The sequence below is a fragment of the Oncorhynchus gorbuscha genome, linkage group LG19, assembly GCF_021184085.1.
Source record: "Oncorhynchus gorbuscha isolate QuinsamMale2020 ecotype Even-year linkage group LG19, OgorEven_v1.0, whole genome shotgun sequence".
NCBI lineage: Eukaryota > Metazoa > Chordata > Actinopteri > Salmoniformes > Salmonidae > Oncorhynchus > Oncorhynchus gorbuscha.
This window is the reverse complement of record NC_060191.1, coordinates 22,195,548-22,212,449: the sequence shown is the minus strand read 5'-3', so window position 1 is coordinate 22,212,449 and position 16,902 is coordinate 22,195,548. Positions and strand designations below refer to the sequence as shown.

At 44.6% G+C, this 16,902-nt stretch overlaps 1 protein-coding gene across 2 annotated transcripts in view; it reads left to right on the top strand.

Moving 5' to 3' along the window:
• Positions 1 to 16,902, top strand: part of agmo (alkylglycerol monooxygenase) — a 43,441-nt gene that overhangs the window by 21,005 nt on the left and 5,534 nt on the right. For both annotated transcript variants that reach the window (XM_046314043.1, XM_046314044.1), the window contains 2 exons: positions 3,995 to 4,077; positions 4,365 to 4,467. In XM_046314043.1, coding sequence (XP_046169999.1) covers positions 3,995 to 4,077; positions 4,365 to 4,467 — 186 coding nt within the window. The remainder of the gene's footprint in view (positions 1 to 3,994; positions 4,078 to 4,364; positions 4,468 to 16,902) is intronic.

Below are 16,902 nucleotides of genomic sequence, written 5' to 3'. Positions count from 1 at the left end.
TAGCGGGAGAGCTGACCAAGGACGGCACGTTCGAGAGTTTTGGAGAGAAAAGAAAGAAGGGATACTGGTCTGTAGTTGTTGACATCGGAGGGATCGAGTGTAGGTTTTTTCAGAAGGGGTGCAACTCTCGCTCTCTTGAAGACGGAAGGGACGTAGCCAGCGGTCAGGGATAAGTTGATGAGCGAGGTGAGGTAAGGGAGAAGGTCTCCGGAAATGGTCTGGAGAAGAGAGGAGGGGATAGGGTCGAGCGGGCAGGTTGTTGGGCGGCCGGCTGTCACAAGATGCAAGATTTCATCTGGAGAGAGAGGGGAGAAAGAGGTCAGAGCACAGGGTAGGGCAGTGTGAGCAGAACCAGCGGTGTCGTTTGACTTAGCAAACGAGGATCGGATGTCGTCGACCTTCTTTTCAAAATGGTTGACGAAGTCATCTGCAGACCTACACCACCCGATGTCACAGGAAGGCCATAAAGATCATCAAGGACAACAACCACCCGAGCCACTGCTTGTTCACCCCGCTATCATCCAGAAGGCGAGGTCAGTACAGGTGCATCAAAGCTGGGACCGAGATACTGAAAAACAGCTTCTGTCTCAAGGCCATCAGACTGTTAAACAGCCACCACTAACATTGAGTGGCTGCTGCCAACACACTGACTCAACTCCAGCCACTTTAATAATGGGAATTGATGGGAAATTATGTAAAATATATCACTAGCCACTTTAAACAATGCTACCTAATATAATGTTTACATACCCTACATTATTCATCTCATATGTATACGCATATACTGTACTCTATATCATCTACTGCATCTTTATGTAATACATGAATCACTAGCCACTTTAACTATGCCACTTTGTTTACATACTCATCTCATATGTATGTACTGTACTCAATACCATCTACTGTATCTTGCCTATGCCGCTCTGTACCATCACTCATTCATATATCTTTATGTACATATTCTTTATCCCCTTACACTTGTGTCTATACGGTAGTAGTTTTGGAATTGTTAGCTAGATTACTTGTTGGTTATTACTGCATTGTCGGAACTAGAAGCACAAGCATTTCGCTACACTGGCATTAACATCTGTTAACCATGTGTATGTGACAAATATATTTGATTTGATTTAATTACACCATGGGTATAGATGCACAGCCCTCGTGTCGCTACAAGATGCACGGCCCTCGTGTCGCTACAAGATGCACGGCCCTCGTGTCGCTACAAGATGCACGGCCCTCGTGTCGCTACAAGATGCACTGCCCTCGTGTCGCTACAAGATGCACGGCCCTCGTGTCGCTACAAGATGCACGGCCCTCGTGTCGCTACAAGATGCACGGCTCTTGTGCCGCTACAAGATGCACTGCCCTCGTGTCGCTACAAGATGCACGGCCCTCGTGTCGCTACAAGATGCATGGCCCTCGTGTCGCTACAAGATGCACGGCCCTCGTGTCGCTACAAGATGCACGGCCCTCGTGTCGCTACAAGATGCACGGCCCTCGTGTCGCTACAAGATGCACGGCCCTCGTGTTGCTACAAGGTGCACGGCCCTCGTGACGCTACAAGATGCACGGCCCTCGTGTCGCTACAAGATGCACGGCCCTCGTGTTGCTACAAGATGCACGGCCCTCGTGTCGCTACAAGATGCATGGCCCTCGTGTCGCTACAAGATGCACGGCCCGTGTGTGTGTGTGTGTGTGTGTGTGTGTGTGTGTGTCGTGTTGCTACAAGGTGCACGACCCTCGTGTCGCTACAAGGTGCACAGCCCTCGTGTCGCTACAAGATGCACGGCCCTCGTGTCGCTACAAGATGCACGGCCCTCGTGTCGCTACAAGATGCACGGCCCTCGTGTCGCTACAAGGTGCACGGCCCTCGTGTCGCTACAAGGTGCACGGCCCTCGTGTCCCTACAAGATGCACGGCCCTCGTGTCGCTACAAGGTGCACGGCCCTCGTGTCGCTACAAGATGCACGGCCCTCGTGTCGCTACAAGTTGCACGGCCCTCGTGTCGCTACAAGATGCACGGCCCTCGTGTCGCTACAAGATGCACAGCCCTCGTGTCGCTACAAGATGATTTCAGGTTGGGTAATTGTACGATGAGAACAGACAGGTAAATTGACCAAGTCGAAACGCTAATTCCTCAACTCAGAATCCAACCAATCTCTTGTCCTGAAAATAATAATGGTAGTGATGATAATCATAATAATAATAATAATAAAAATAATTTTAAAAAATTCATTTTAATCCATAGAGACGTGAAGGAGAATATAATAATAATAATAATAATAATAATATAATATAGAAAGAATAACATTATCAGTCAAGTGCTGGAGTCACTGAAGCACTAACAGGTGGTGAATTTCATTTATTTTCATTCAGTGTTATCGTTGAAATATTATATGGGACAAAATCAAAAATGTGCGCACTGAGCCGGCATGAAAATCCAATCATTTAAGTTGTGTCTAGGGTCCATTCCCCCAGGGTAGAGATAGCCAAAGTAAAGATCATGTAACCTCACTGAGCTGCTTTGTCTCCTGGGTAACAGTACCAGTGGGTACAAGACAGCATAATAACCTAATAAAATGTAATAAATAAATCAAATACAATGACCAAATAATACAATGCTGAATAGATTGGTAATTAGCTTACAATAACTGTGTAGTTACTGTATTACTGCCAATTTAGACCTCGCCTTAAGTGTTACTGACTCTAGTGATGGTTAAGTTTACTGTGTGTCTTTGGAATCCATGTAATGGAAACGTTTTAGTATAGTTTATTCATAACCTCTTTTTTGCCCCAATTGAATACATACAGTAGCGCCCCGCCTATACTTTCCCACGTGTGGGTTAGGGGAATATGGGGTATAACGATTACAGGGCCTGTACCATATAAACATTAAGAAATACTACTTTATTGCTTCCTGTTGATATGTTGATGCCATATATGGCCTGTTGGGAATGTACATTGTTGTGTATGCACTGCATGGAAGGAGACCAGTGAGGCTTGCATGTCAGGGCCTCTGGGTGGAGTGTTGAAGATCCAACCCCTGCTCTGGCAGACCAATCGCGTCCCTTAGGAGAGGCTAGTCTTACAGCTGTCTTTTAGGTTAGGAACTTAAGGCCATGCATTTTCGCCACTGATGTATCCATCCACAGGTTGGGGTTGTGCGTGCGAACAAAACGCAAACAGCTCACCGAGGTCAATGTCAATGTGTACAGTATAGGACTAGTGTTCTTCATAGTGTTTGCTTTGGCTTGATATGTAGCGCTACTGAGAGCTATGCACCGCAACGTCTTCCACTCTGGTCAAGTCCCTTAGCGGGACTCAACAGACATGGTCAGAGGTAATATGCCTATTATATTGAGCGTGAGAAAGGGAAAGGGGATACCTAGTCAGTTACACAACTTTAATGACTTCAACCGAAACGTGTCTTCCGCATTCCACCCAACCCTTCTGAATCAGAGAGGTGCTGGGGCTGCTTTAATTGTGTGAGTCACAGTTACTGGCAAGACTCTACACTACATTGTGTAGAGGACCTAGATGTAATATAAATGCTTACTGTGTATAGATGTGTAGTCTGGGCTATTAAAAGGGACATGGTTCATGACTTCACTCGTAGTCAAATCTCCAGTGCCCATAATTCACCATACAGATGCAGGATCTTAATTTGATCCAGTTTGCTTCAACAGAAAAAGAATCCTACAGCAAGATGAAACGTGAATTATTATGTTGATTATAAATTATGGGCATTTTTGTAGGGGTTGATACATTTTTTTGTAAGGGAAAATCAAGTCTGAAATTTCAACGAGGAAAGACAAATATCAGAAGCTTTGTTAAACCTGAAATACACTTTTAAGTTCTATGTATCCCGCATTGCATGAAAGTTCTCCCGACACAGGGTTTTCAAATTAAGATCCTACATCTGTACTTGATGTTTATTGTATTTTTCCCATAACTTTTTCTCACGATAAGCATTATTTGTGTGTTTATGTTATAGATGCTATCCCAGCTGACTGTTATGATGATGACTGGCTACATTCTACTCAGTCTGACCTCCATTGGCTTCATCATTGACCAACGGTACTGTACTGTCACATATCACTGTTACTGTACTGTTATCCATCACTGTAAATAGCTTGGAATTTGCACACACAGATTGGTCCACTTCAAGGTTATGTGGGCCACCCAATTTAAGTCTAACAATTTAGAAAATTGACATGGAAAACACTTCAATAATGACTGATCAATAGATTCTCTCATATCTATTGGATTTCAATACCATGACTGAATTGACTTGAATCAAATGAGTCGAAATGCCACTTCAACCAGTTCCTTATTGGCGGTTGTTACGTTCTTTCCCTATGCAGGCCAACGGCACCCATGTTGGAGTTGCTGCGCTGTGTTCTGATGATGATGCTGCTGCGATATGGCTACATGACTGCACCAGCACCACTGTTTGTGCCCATTGAGGTAGGAGACTGACCATGCTGCTACTACAAACCATTTTTAGAAACCCCTTTTGGAGAATGATACGATGTGCTAATCTATCATTTATGCCCTCGTCTGAGGGCATAGAGGTGTGATAACGGTATCCTACTGTAATGGAAAGCTAGAGCTATAAGTAGGCATTTATCCACACCATTTCATTGTCCCAAACATTTTACTAGAAAATACAGACATACTGTACGTGACAAGGAGACTGAAACATACTTTCAGAGGTAACAATTAGTGTAATACAACCCTATTAACCAATCAATAAGAATATTGTTTTTAACGACGACCATGTCAAAGAGTGTCAGAAAGTAGTGCAACTAGCAGAATGCCCTCCAGGCGATGGAGGGATGCGTGGGGCGTGGTGTGTGGGGGGAGTTGCCACTTTGATGATGAGCGGAGTCGACAGCCAGTCTTTAGGGGCCATTTGGTCTAGTTAGAGCATTGGCCCTTCCTGTAGCCAGCCATGCTCTGTGGATGAAGCTGCACTGTGTTTAGGTGTAACAGTAGGCCAATACAGTAGTGTGTATCCCTGTATGTGTCCAGTGTGCCTCATTGTGTTTGTGCGTGTGCGTTAGCGTGTGTGTGTGTGTGTGTGTGTGTGTGTGTGTGTGTGTGTGTGTGTGTGTGTGTGTGTGTGTGTGTGTGTGTGTGTGTGTGTGTGTGTGTGTGTGTGTGTGTGTGTGTGTGTGTGTGTGTGTGTGTGTGTGTGTGTGTGTGTGTGTGTGTGTGTGTGTGTGTGTGTGTGTGTGTGTGTGAGAGAGAGAGAGAGAGAGAGAGACTATGTGTGTGCGTGAACCGTCACTGGCCCCACATTTACCTGCGATGTATGTCACTTGCGGTGGAGTTCTAGATCATGGCTGACCTTTCATTACTGGCCTCTCTCTCTCTCTCTCTCTCTCTCTCTCTCTCTCTCTCTCTCTCTCTCTCTCTCTCTCTCTCTCTCTCTCACACACTCTCTCACACTATCTCACTCTCACTCCCTTGTTCCATGCATCCCAGGCAGTGCGAACTGCAACACTTGGAACCAATTAGTCTAGTCTGCCGCTAACCAAAGCTGGCTGATGAGATTCGCACATGAGCACTGCGGCTGAATCGTTACTTTTATTGCGTGACTCCACATCTGCACACTCAGGTGTTCAAAAAGGAGACTGGAGTTTTTTCCCCAGACCCTTTTTTTTCAAGATGATAAAAACAACTAAAAACAGTTGAAAAACGTTTTCATTGTGACTTATTCACTACATGCTACATGGCAGTACTTTCTCCATGACATCTTTGTTTTATGTACTCTTTCTGCGAATGAGTCATTAGGTCCTATTCAATGTCTCAGTATTTCAGTTGGAGCGTAATAAATGTCGCCTAAGCAATTGGTGCCCATTGAAAAGCATTACAATTTTCATGAAACGTTTCCTGACTTTGTACCTCGTTCCCCATTACTACAAGTGAGGCAGCAAAGAACCCGAGGTACAGTAATGATATATTGTCCTGACGTGTGAGGTGAACGGCCAACTCAGTTGCTGGCGGGAGGCATTTTGAAGTCGCGCCGATCAATTAACGCTGGGGACTGAAAGTAATCACTCATTCGATTCCACTATTAAAAAAAGAACTACAAAAAAATAGGTTGAGTTGAAGCACTTAAAGCCCACTGGCGTGATATACAGCACCCTTAAAGCTCACTGTGGTATTTATAGTGGCTCTGGAGATTTCCCTTGTAAAGCTGCAGGCTTGACCTGTAAACCAAGGTTGGGGTACCTCTCACCCTCCCTTCCCCACCCACACCCACTGTCTGAGTGGCACACATGGAGCCAGGCTGTATTAGGTAGAATGGTGGTGTGTGGGCGGGCGTAAAGTGTGTGTGTGTGAGAGAGAATATATGTGTGTGTGTGTGTGTGTGTGTGTGTGTGTGTGTGTGTGTGTGTGTGTGTGTGTGTGTGTGTGTGTGTGTGTGTGTGTGTGTGTGTGTGTGTGTGTGTGTGTGTGTGTGTGTGTGTGTGTGTGTGTGTGTATACACTTCCGTTCAAAAGTTTGGGGTCACTTAGAAATGTCCTTGTTTTTGAAAGAAAAGCAAAAAAAATGTGTCAATTAAAATAACATCAAATTGATCAGAAATACCGTGTAGACATTGTTAATGTTGTAAATGACTATTGTGGCTGGAAACGGCAGATTTTTTAATGGAATATCTACATAGGCGTACAGAGGCCCATTGTCAGCAACCATCACTTCTGTGTTCCAATGGCACGTTGTGTTAGCTAATCCAAGTTTATCATTTTAAAAGGCTTAATTGATCATTAGAAAACCCTTTTGCAATTATGTTAGCACAGCTGAAAACTGTTGGCCTGATTAAAGAAGCAATAAAACTGGCCTTCTTTAGCCTTTATAATAAAAGCTGAAATAAATAATTCTCTCTACTCTTATCCTGACATTTCACATTCTTAAAATAAAGTGGTGATCCTAACTGACCTAAGGCAGCGCATTTGTACTAGGATTAAATGTCAGGAATTGTGAAAACTGAGTTTAAATGTGTTTCGCTGAGGTGTATGTAAACTTCCCACTTCAACTGTATATATATTTTTATTTACTGTTTGTGTTTGTGTGTGTATATAAATGTGTGTATGTGTGTGTGTGAGAGAGAGAATATATGTGTGTGTGTGTGTTTATATGTATGTATGTGTGTGTGTGTGTGTATGCGTGTGCCTGCAAGCTTGCGTGTGTGTGTATGTGCGTGTGTATGCCCGGTGATGTACACCGCATGTGTGTGTTTGTGCGTACATGTATCCGTGTGTGGTTATGATTAGGGGCTGAGCATTGAGACATGGGAGGACTGGCCTGTAATGATGTAACATATGTATTTTAGGCTCATGGTCTGTCTGCCTGAAGGTGTAAGGGTGTAATGTGCTGTAGAGCCAGGTTGGACTCACAGTCATTAAGGAGCTACTCTCCCAACAGGTTAACCCCCTGACTAGTGAAGTCATAGCAATTTAAGAGAGCTAATAAAAATACACCTGTCCTCCCGTGGACTGGTGCATTGGAGAAGGAACCTCTGAGCGGCTCTTCTCAGCCCTGCTGTGAGAATGATGAGTCACTTTGTATTCAAAATGAGTCACTTACTGCACTATCAATGAGAAAAAGGTTGTTGTCTGTAGTCGGATTCAGTATCATGCGCAGGCTACTTTGCCAATGAGGGTCTGTTTGCAGTTGGCACTTTTCGCTGTGAGCAGGGCTCATATAACAGTATATAACTGAATCCACAAGTATGCCAGAAATCGTCATAACTTATTCATTCATCCTCTATTTTGTGTAACACTTATTTAGATTTTCTCAATATTTTTGAGGGGGGAATTTTTTACTCCATTGAGTCAGAACAATATTATCAAGTTCACGTGAACACCAAAGCTCACCTCAGCTTATGGCAGCTCTTATCTAGCCCAACACCTGACCCATCTACAAAAACAACATGTCCCATAAACCCATAGTTCCACCCATTGTTGACACCCCAACCCTGAATGAAAAGATAAGACAGCAATCAGTGAAAATCCACTGTTATCTGAGAGATCTGTTTCCACTAGCTAATTTTCAGGGGTGAGAGGTTAGCGTTCGAGCCCTTTGAGAGAGAATGCCTGGTAGCAGAAACACACTGAAACGCCTGAGGTTAAGGGATCATTTGGGGCTATGGAAATTCTGAGAGAATGACATCATCTGAATGCTCCCAGGGATGGAAAACAAATCTCCTCTTTGGCAAAAATGAAGGGATTTGAAAGAAGTGTGGGCTAATAGTGTTTTCTCCAAGTAAACAGTCCAAACTACTGCCTGTGTGAAATAGTATCCGTCAATGTGCTGGGGTTCACGTCACTCAACAGTAAGAAATGGTTTATATGTGTTGTCAAGGCTCATGCCAGGTAAGGCCATGGAAATCTAAATAGATTGCTTGTTTTTTGTGGTAATTCATGAAAGCCATTTCTGAGTAGGGGTGCTGATCTAAGGATCAGGCGGCCCCGTCCATATAATATTATTAATTATGAGCTAAAGGCAAAACTGATCCTAGATCAGCACTCTTGCTCTAAGACACTTTATGAATAATGTCTTGATATCCTCAAAAACCAAAGCACACCATAATGGTTGTCTTAGGAGTTTAAATAATTAATTGACCCTTAATCGTAAATGATTCATCAATGAAATACAAAACCATTACCAATAATATACAACATGACTAGATGTCAAATTTACAATCCAAGGAAACACTTATGTACTTACAAACTCATACGCCATTTCTCCTTGAAATCCAGCTGTTGTCTCACTGGTCCAAATTCCATGCCGCAACAACAACGCTCTCAAAACAAGTTCTGTAGGTATTAGTCACAATATAATAAACTGAAGCCATAGATACAGACAGACACTGGGGATAGAAAAAAAGTTGCTGTTTAGAACCTAAAAGGGTTCTTCGGCTGTCCCCATAGGAGAACCCTTTAAAGAACCCTTTTTGGTTTCAGGTTGAATCCTATTTGGTTCCAGGTCGAACCCTTTCCCCAGAGGGTTTTTACATGGAACCCAAAATAGATCCTTGCTCACAGTGAATCATATAATGCAAGGCAATCTTTGTTGCAGGGGAGCTTATCCCTCCCAAAAAGAAACAGAAACACAGACACGCACACCCACAAACACACATACTCACTTTCTAATCTAACCAATGTAATAACATTGAGCATAACAGTGAGCTCCAATAAATATTGGGACAGTGACAATTTTTTAAATTATTTTGACTCTGTACTCCAGCACTTTGGAATTGAGAATGTTAGAGATGCACAGATATCATACCCTGAAGACATGCTAACCTCTCACCATTACAATAACAGAGGAGGTCAGCATTTTATATCACACTCCCAAGACATGCTAACCTCTCACCATTACAATAACAGGGGAGGTTAGCATTTTATATCACACTCCCAAGACATGCTAACCCTCACCATTACAATAACAGGAGAGGTTAGCATTTTATATCACACTCCCAAGACATGCTAACCTCTCACCATTACAATAACAGGGGAGGTTAGCATTTTATATCACACTCCCAAGACATGCTAACCTCTCACCATTACAATAACAGGGGAGGTTAGCATTTCTTGGGGGGGTATATTTGTCCATCTGTAACTTTCTCCTTATGTTGTTCTTGGGAATTCGTCACAGATGTTTTGTCATTTACTCATGAGGAGGTAGATGAGGAAAAATAGGATGACGAGGAGTAAAGGAGGACCACAAACCCCTACGCTAATCTGTCATGCTATTCCAACCCCAGTACTAAATCAAATCAAATGTTATTTGTCACATGAGCCGAATACAACAGGTGTAGGCCTTACAGTGAAATGTTTACTTACAAGTTCTTAACCAACAATGCAGTTTTAAGAAAAATAAGTGTAAGGTAAAAAATAGATAAGTAAGAAATAGTCTGCGTAGCCATTTGATTCGCTGTTCAGGAGTCTTATGGCTTGGGGGTAGAAGCTATTAAGAAGCCTTTTGGACCTAGACTTGGCGTTCCGGTACCGCTTGCCAATCGTTAGCAGAGAGAACAGTCTATGACTAGGGTGGCTGGAGTCTTTGACAATTTTTAGGGCCTTGCTCTGACACTGCCTGGTATAGAGGTCCTGGATGGCAGGAATCTTGGCCCCAGTGATGACCTGGGCCATACGCACTACCTTCTGTAGTGCCTTGCGGTCGGAGGCCGAGCAGTTGCCATACCAGACAGTAATGCAACCAGTCAAGATGCTCTCAATGGTGCAGCTGTAGAACTTTCTGAGGACCCATGCCAAATAAGTTCAGTCTCCTGAGGGGGAATAGGCTTTGTCGTTCCCTCTTCACAACTGTCTTGGTGTGTTAGGACCATACTAGATTGTTGGTGATAGTAGTAATAGTCCCATTGATGAGAATGGGGATTTGCTCGGTCCTCCTTTTCCTGTAGTGCACAATCATCTCCTTTGTCTTGATCACGTTGAGGGAGAGGTTGTTATCATGGCACAACACGGCCAGGTCTCTGACCTCCTCCTCTCATCGTTGTCGATTGTTGTGTCTGTGACTATCATTAATGTGATGACATGCTATTTTATCAAATTGATACCTAACATTTAATTGATTACGTAATTTAATTCAATCATGCAACAATTGACTCATTAATAACCTGGGGCACCACGGAGAAGTTTATTTAAGGAGTTCCGTCTTCCGAATGAACTCTTAGAGATCTAAAAAATCTCTTACATTTCAGGTATCAATCAGTCATGAATTATTCTTTACTTTCTATCAGTCTCATCTGAACTTCGTAAAATTCTTGGTTATCTGCACGAACCCTAGTTTCCATAATGAATCAGCAATATACAAATTGTCTTAACTATTTATTTACTAACTAAATAATCACGGAAATACATCACAAACAAACAGTAGATATTGCTTACTAACAATGACAGAAAAGGGGCTAAACCGGTATGACGGCTTGGTAGTCAAAGGAAAGGGGTGGGGACAGAGAGCGGGAAAGACAAAATGGATTCACTACACACAGTCTATAATTATATTCATTGAAATGCTAATCCTTTGCACGTGAACGTCCGCTCATTCGAGAATAATTGCAATGTGTATATATATTTACGCCCGTATGTTGTTGTTGTCTTCTCTGTTGGAATCCTCGATCGTCCTGTAGGGTTCATCAGAGTCTCTGGTTAACTTTCCCAGAAGTCACAATGTCTTTCAGGGTTGTAAGTGGTTAGGATGGATACTGCAGAGTATCATTCAGAAATGTTATCATGGAATAGACGCTTCGGCTGTTGTCGGTATTCTTGTCCTAGACTTACGTAACTTCTAGCTCCAGACTAGTAATTATACGTCTAAGATTTGCTTGTATTCTGTAGTGACCGATAGTCTCAGAGTTGAACCATTTCCAGCCGTGTAGCCAATGCTCCACGTGGTATGTTCTTGTCCTTTGGTAGAGTTGTAGTGCCAACTATTTAAACATGTTGTGTCAGCTGCATGTTTTCTAGTCTGATGTGAATTTTATCCTCTGTCGAAGAAGGGGTGGTTCTATGACGCCTAATGTGATGTCTGGACTCATGGGGGTGTGACCACTGACTAGTTCATCTTTATATGAAAATCCATACTCTCATTTAGAAGGTTAATATTTCATTACACACAAATAGTTTCAGGTTTAATCACATACGTTTCACAATATTTAGGAATGGGAAATGTACACTTTAAGAGATACCATTTTGTGTGTTTCCTGTCCTTCATGAAATCACAAAATGAAATGCACTCGTCATAACTGTCCCTTAAGTGTCCATGGACCATTTCCACATTCTCAGAAGTGGAAATATTGTTCAATTTTCCCATTTTGGGGATTTAGGAGTTTGTCCAAGTCTCTTTGTTCTGGTAGACTCTCTCAACACTGCATGGCAGTTTCTAACAGGTATTTATGACCTGTCGTAAAGTCATAAAACTGTGGAGAGACAGAGAGAGGGGCGGGGGGGCTATGATCCTCCTCCCAGGGCACGTCATGATACGGTGATCAGGCCTACCACTGTTGTGTCATCGACAAACTTAATGATGGTGTTGGAGTCCTGCCTGGCTATGCAGTCATGGGTGAACATTCAGTACAGGAGTGGACTGAGCATGCACCCCTGAGGGGCCCCCGTGTTGAGGGTCAGCATGACAAATGTGTTGTTACCTACCCTTACCACTGAAAATGTCAGTGAAGACACTTGCCAGTTGGTCAGCGCATGCTCGGAGTGCAATCCGTCTGGCCCTGTGGCCTAGTGAATGTTGACCTGTTTAAAGGTCTTACTCACATCGGTTACGGAGAGCATGATCACACAGTCATCCGGAACAGCTGAAGCTCTCTTGTGTGCTTCAGTGTTGCTTGCCAGTAATTTAGCTTGTCTGGTAGGCTCATGTCACTGGGCAGCTCACAGTTGTGCTTCCCTTTGTAGTCCGTAATAGTTTGCAAGCCCTACCACATCCGACGAGCATCGGAGCTGGTGTAGTACAATTCAATCTTAGTCCTGTATTGATGCTTTGCGTTTTTTTAGGTTCGTCTGAGGGCATAGCAGGATTTCTTATAAGCATCCGGGTTAGAGTTCCGCTCCTTGAAAGCGGCAGCACTTCCCTATAACTCAGTGGAGGATATTGCTGTAATCCATGGCTTCTGGTTGGGGTATGTACGTACGGTCACTGTGAAGATGACGTCATCGCTTTTATTGATGAAGCCAGTGACTGATGTGGTATACTCCTTAATGCCACCGGAAGAATTGTAACCTTTATTGTAACCTACAAATTGTAACCTACAAATTCTTATTTACAATGACGGCCTATCCCAGCCAAACCCTAACTCAGACGACGCTGGGCCAATTGTGCGCCGCCCTATGGGACTCCCAATCACGGCCAGTTGTGATACAACCTGGAATCGAACCAGGTTCTGTAATGATGCCTCTAGCATTCTAGAATCCCGGAACATATGCCAGTGTGTGCTGGTAAAACAGTCCTGTAGCTTAGCATCTGCGTCATCTGACCTCTTCTTTATTGACCGAGTCACTGGTGATTCCTGCTTTATTTTTTGCTTGTAAGCAGGAATCAGGAGGATATAGTTATGGTCAGATTTGCCAAATGGAGGGCGGGGGAGAGCTTTGTATGTACGCATCTCTGTGTGTGGAGTAAAGGTGGTCTAGAGTTATTTTTCCTCTGGTTGCACATTTAACATGCTGGTAGAAATGAGGTAAAACGGATTTAAGTTTCCATGCATTAAAGTCCCCGGCCACTACTAGCCACTAGCCAGGATGGTTGAATGTGGTCATGCTCCAGGTTCCTACAGTACAATACGCTAACAGAGTAGAGGATGAGAGGGAGGAGAAGACAGAGGTGGAGGTGGAGCGAAAGAAGGGAAGGAGGGTAGGGAAGGATTGTTCTCTCTCTCTCTCTTACAAGCCCCTGGAGTTCCATCCATCTTCGCCCTTCTCTGTGGAATCCCATTGAACTGATTTACAGAACGTCCACTGAGACTCTAGTTCTAGGGCTTTGCCTTGGCCTGATTGCTCCATCAAAGCACACCGGGCTTGATTTTGCAAGGCAGAAGTCTCCCCCTCTTTCCCTCTCTCTCTTTCTCGCTCCTTTGTTTTTTCATCCCTTGTTTCTGGACCCGCTCCCGTCGCGACGCGGCTGCCAACTTTCCGCCTGCGCTCTCCGGAGTGGGCCGCCTCAACGCTGGAGCCACACAGAGCATTATGGGTATTAGTAAGATCGAGACTTTCATGGCTGAGGCTTACAATGTGTATCCCAAATGGCATCCTATTCCCTATAAAGTGCACTACTTTTGACCAGAGCCCTATGGCCTTATGCTCAAAGGTAGTGCCCTATAAAGGAAACAGGGTGCCATTTGAGACATGACCCTAAACTTCCATGGCTGTGGCTTTAGAATGTGCCAAGCCTATGGCTTTTGCAGTAATGACAGTGTAATAGTGTGTAGACACACAGCCAGGAGGTCGGGATGGTGAATTATCCTTCACTTTCGCTGACCCCAGAACAGTAGAAAGGGGAAAGGCCTCATGGACCAAATAGGTTTGTAGTGACCTTGGATCTGTCCTCTGACATCCTTGGAGAACATAGTGCCTATAAGAGTGGAAAGAGTAGACTGAGACACTGCAGGAGTCCATTTGTGACTTCATCATGACTATTTTGCTACATTACTACTGCACAAGCTATATGTGTTTTACGTGGGTGTCTGCGCATGCGTGCATACGTGCATTTGTGTGTGTGTCCCCGTTTATCTGTGTTTCTGTGTTTGTGTTGGAGAGTGTTTCCCATGGCTCTTGTACAGTTGTTAAGCACCAGACAGAGTAGCCTCTCTGGAGAGACATTAACCTGCTCAGCATCTCTCTGTTGACTGGGTTCAAAGACAGGAGTCAAGTGTGTCTGCTTATAGTGAAGAGGGAGGAACTAGACCCAGCAGGAGAGGAGCATGTGTGTGTTTGCTACATATATGTCCATGTGCCTACCTTCGAGCATGTGTGTGTATTTGAGTGCATGTACAGTACATTCGGGAATGTATTCAGACCCCTTGAGTTTTTCCGCATTTTGTTAAGTTACAGTCTTATTCTAAAATAGACTAAATCGTTTCCCCCCCCCCTCATCAATCTACACACAATACCCTGTAATGACAAAGCAAAAACAGTTTTTTTTACATTTTAGCAAATTTAATAAAAAATGTAAACTGAAACATCACGTTTACATAACTATTCAGACCATTTACTAAATACTTTGTTGAAGCACCTTTGACAGCGATTACAGCCTTGAGTCTTCTTTGGTATGATGCTACAAGCTTGGCACACCTGTACAGTATTGGTTACCCAGACTATTTGTACCCCCCCCCCCTTTACACCACTGCTACTCTCTGTTGTTATCATCTATGCATAGTCACTTTAATAACTCTACCTACATGTACATATTACCTCAACTAACCGGTGCCCCCGCACATTGACTCTGTACTGGTACCCCCCCTGTATATAGTCTCGCTATTGTTATTTTACTGCAGTTCTTTAATTACTTGTTACTTTTAGTAAGCATTATGCTGTAAGGTTATTATGCTGTGACACCTGCTGTATTCAGCGCATGTGACTAATACAATTTGATTTGATCTGATTTTGATTTAGGGAGTTTCTCCCATTCTTCTCTGCAGAATCTCTCAAGTTCTGTCAGGTTGGATGGGGAGCGTCGCTGCACAGCTTCTTTCAGGTCTCTCCAGAGATGTTCGATCCGGTTCAAGCCAGGGCTCTTGCTTGGCCACTCAAGGACATTCAGAGATTTGTCCCAAAGCCTCTCCTGCATTGTCTGTGTGCTTAGGGCCATTGTCCTGTTGGAAGGTGAACCTTCGCACCAGTCTGAGAACCTGCTCCAGAACACTCAGGACTTCATCATGGATCTCTCTGTACTTTGTTCCGTTCATCTTTCCCTCGATCCTGACTAGTTTCCCAGTCCCTGCCGCTGGAAAACATCACCAAAGCATGATGCTGCCACCCCATCCTTCACCGTAGGGATGGTACCAGGTTTCCTCCAGACTAGAGGTCGACCGATCAATCGGAATGGATTTCAAGTTTTCATAACAATCGGAAATCGGTATTTTTGGACACAGATTTGGCCAATTTTTAAATTATTATTATTATTATTTTTTACACCTTTATTTAATCTTTATTTAACTAGGCAATGTAACGGCGTTCGTCTGTTGAAAGAAGAGAGTCGGACCGAAATGTAGCGTGTAGGTTACTCCTGACTTTAATGAAAGAATCGCGGTACATGAAATAACTGAAACAAAATACAAAAACAACAGAACGTAACGTGAAACTAATTACAGCCTATTTGGTGACTACAACACAGAGACAGGTACAATCACCCACGAATTACAAAGTGAACTCAGGCTACCTAAATACGGTTCCCAATCCGAGACAACGAGAATCACCTGACTCCAATTGAGAACCGCCTCAGGCAGCCAAGCCTAACTAGACACCCCCCTAATCATACACAATCCCAATGCTAATAAAACCCCAATACGAAACACAACATATAAACCCATGTCACACCCTGGCCTACCCAAACATATAACAAAAACACAAGATACAATGACCAAGGCGTGACAGAACCCCCCCCCCCCCCCCCCTAAGGTGCGGACTCCTGGACGCACCTCAAGAGCATAGGGAGGGTCCGGGTGGGCGTCTGTCCTTGGTGGCGGTTCAGGCTCGGGACGTGGACCCCACTCCATTAATGTCCTAGTTCCTCCCCTTCGCGTCCTGGGATAATCCACCCTCTCCGCCGACCATGGCCTAATAGTCCTCACCCAGATCCCCACATAACTGAGGAGCAGCTCGTGACAGAGGGGCAGCTCGGGACAGAGGGGCAGCTCGGGACAGAGGGGCAGCTCGGGACAGAGAGGCAGCTCAGGACAGAGGGGCAGCTCGGGACAGAAGCAGCCCGGGACTGAGGGGCAGCCCGGTACTGAGGGGAAGCCCAGTACTGAGAGGAAGCCCAGTACTGAGAGGAAGCCCAGTACTGAGAGGAAGCTGAGGCAGGTAGTAGGCTCCGGTAAATCCTGGCTGGCTGGCGGAACTGGAAGATTCAGGTTGACAAGCAGATCTGGAAGAGACTGGTTGTCTGGCAGATCTGGAAGAGACTGGTTGTCTGGCAGATCTGGAAGAGACTGGTTGTCTGGCGGCGCTGGGCTGACTGGCGGCACTGGCGGCGCTGGGCAGACTGGGAGCACTGGCGGCGCTGGGCAGACTGGGAGCACTGGCGGCGCTGGGCAGACTGGGAGCACTGGCGGCGCTGGGCAGACTAGGAGCACTGGCGGCGCTGGGCAGACTGGGAGCACTGGAGGCACTGGGCAGACTGGGAGCACTGGCGGCG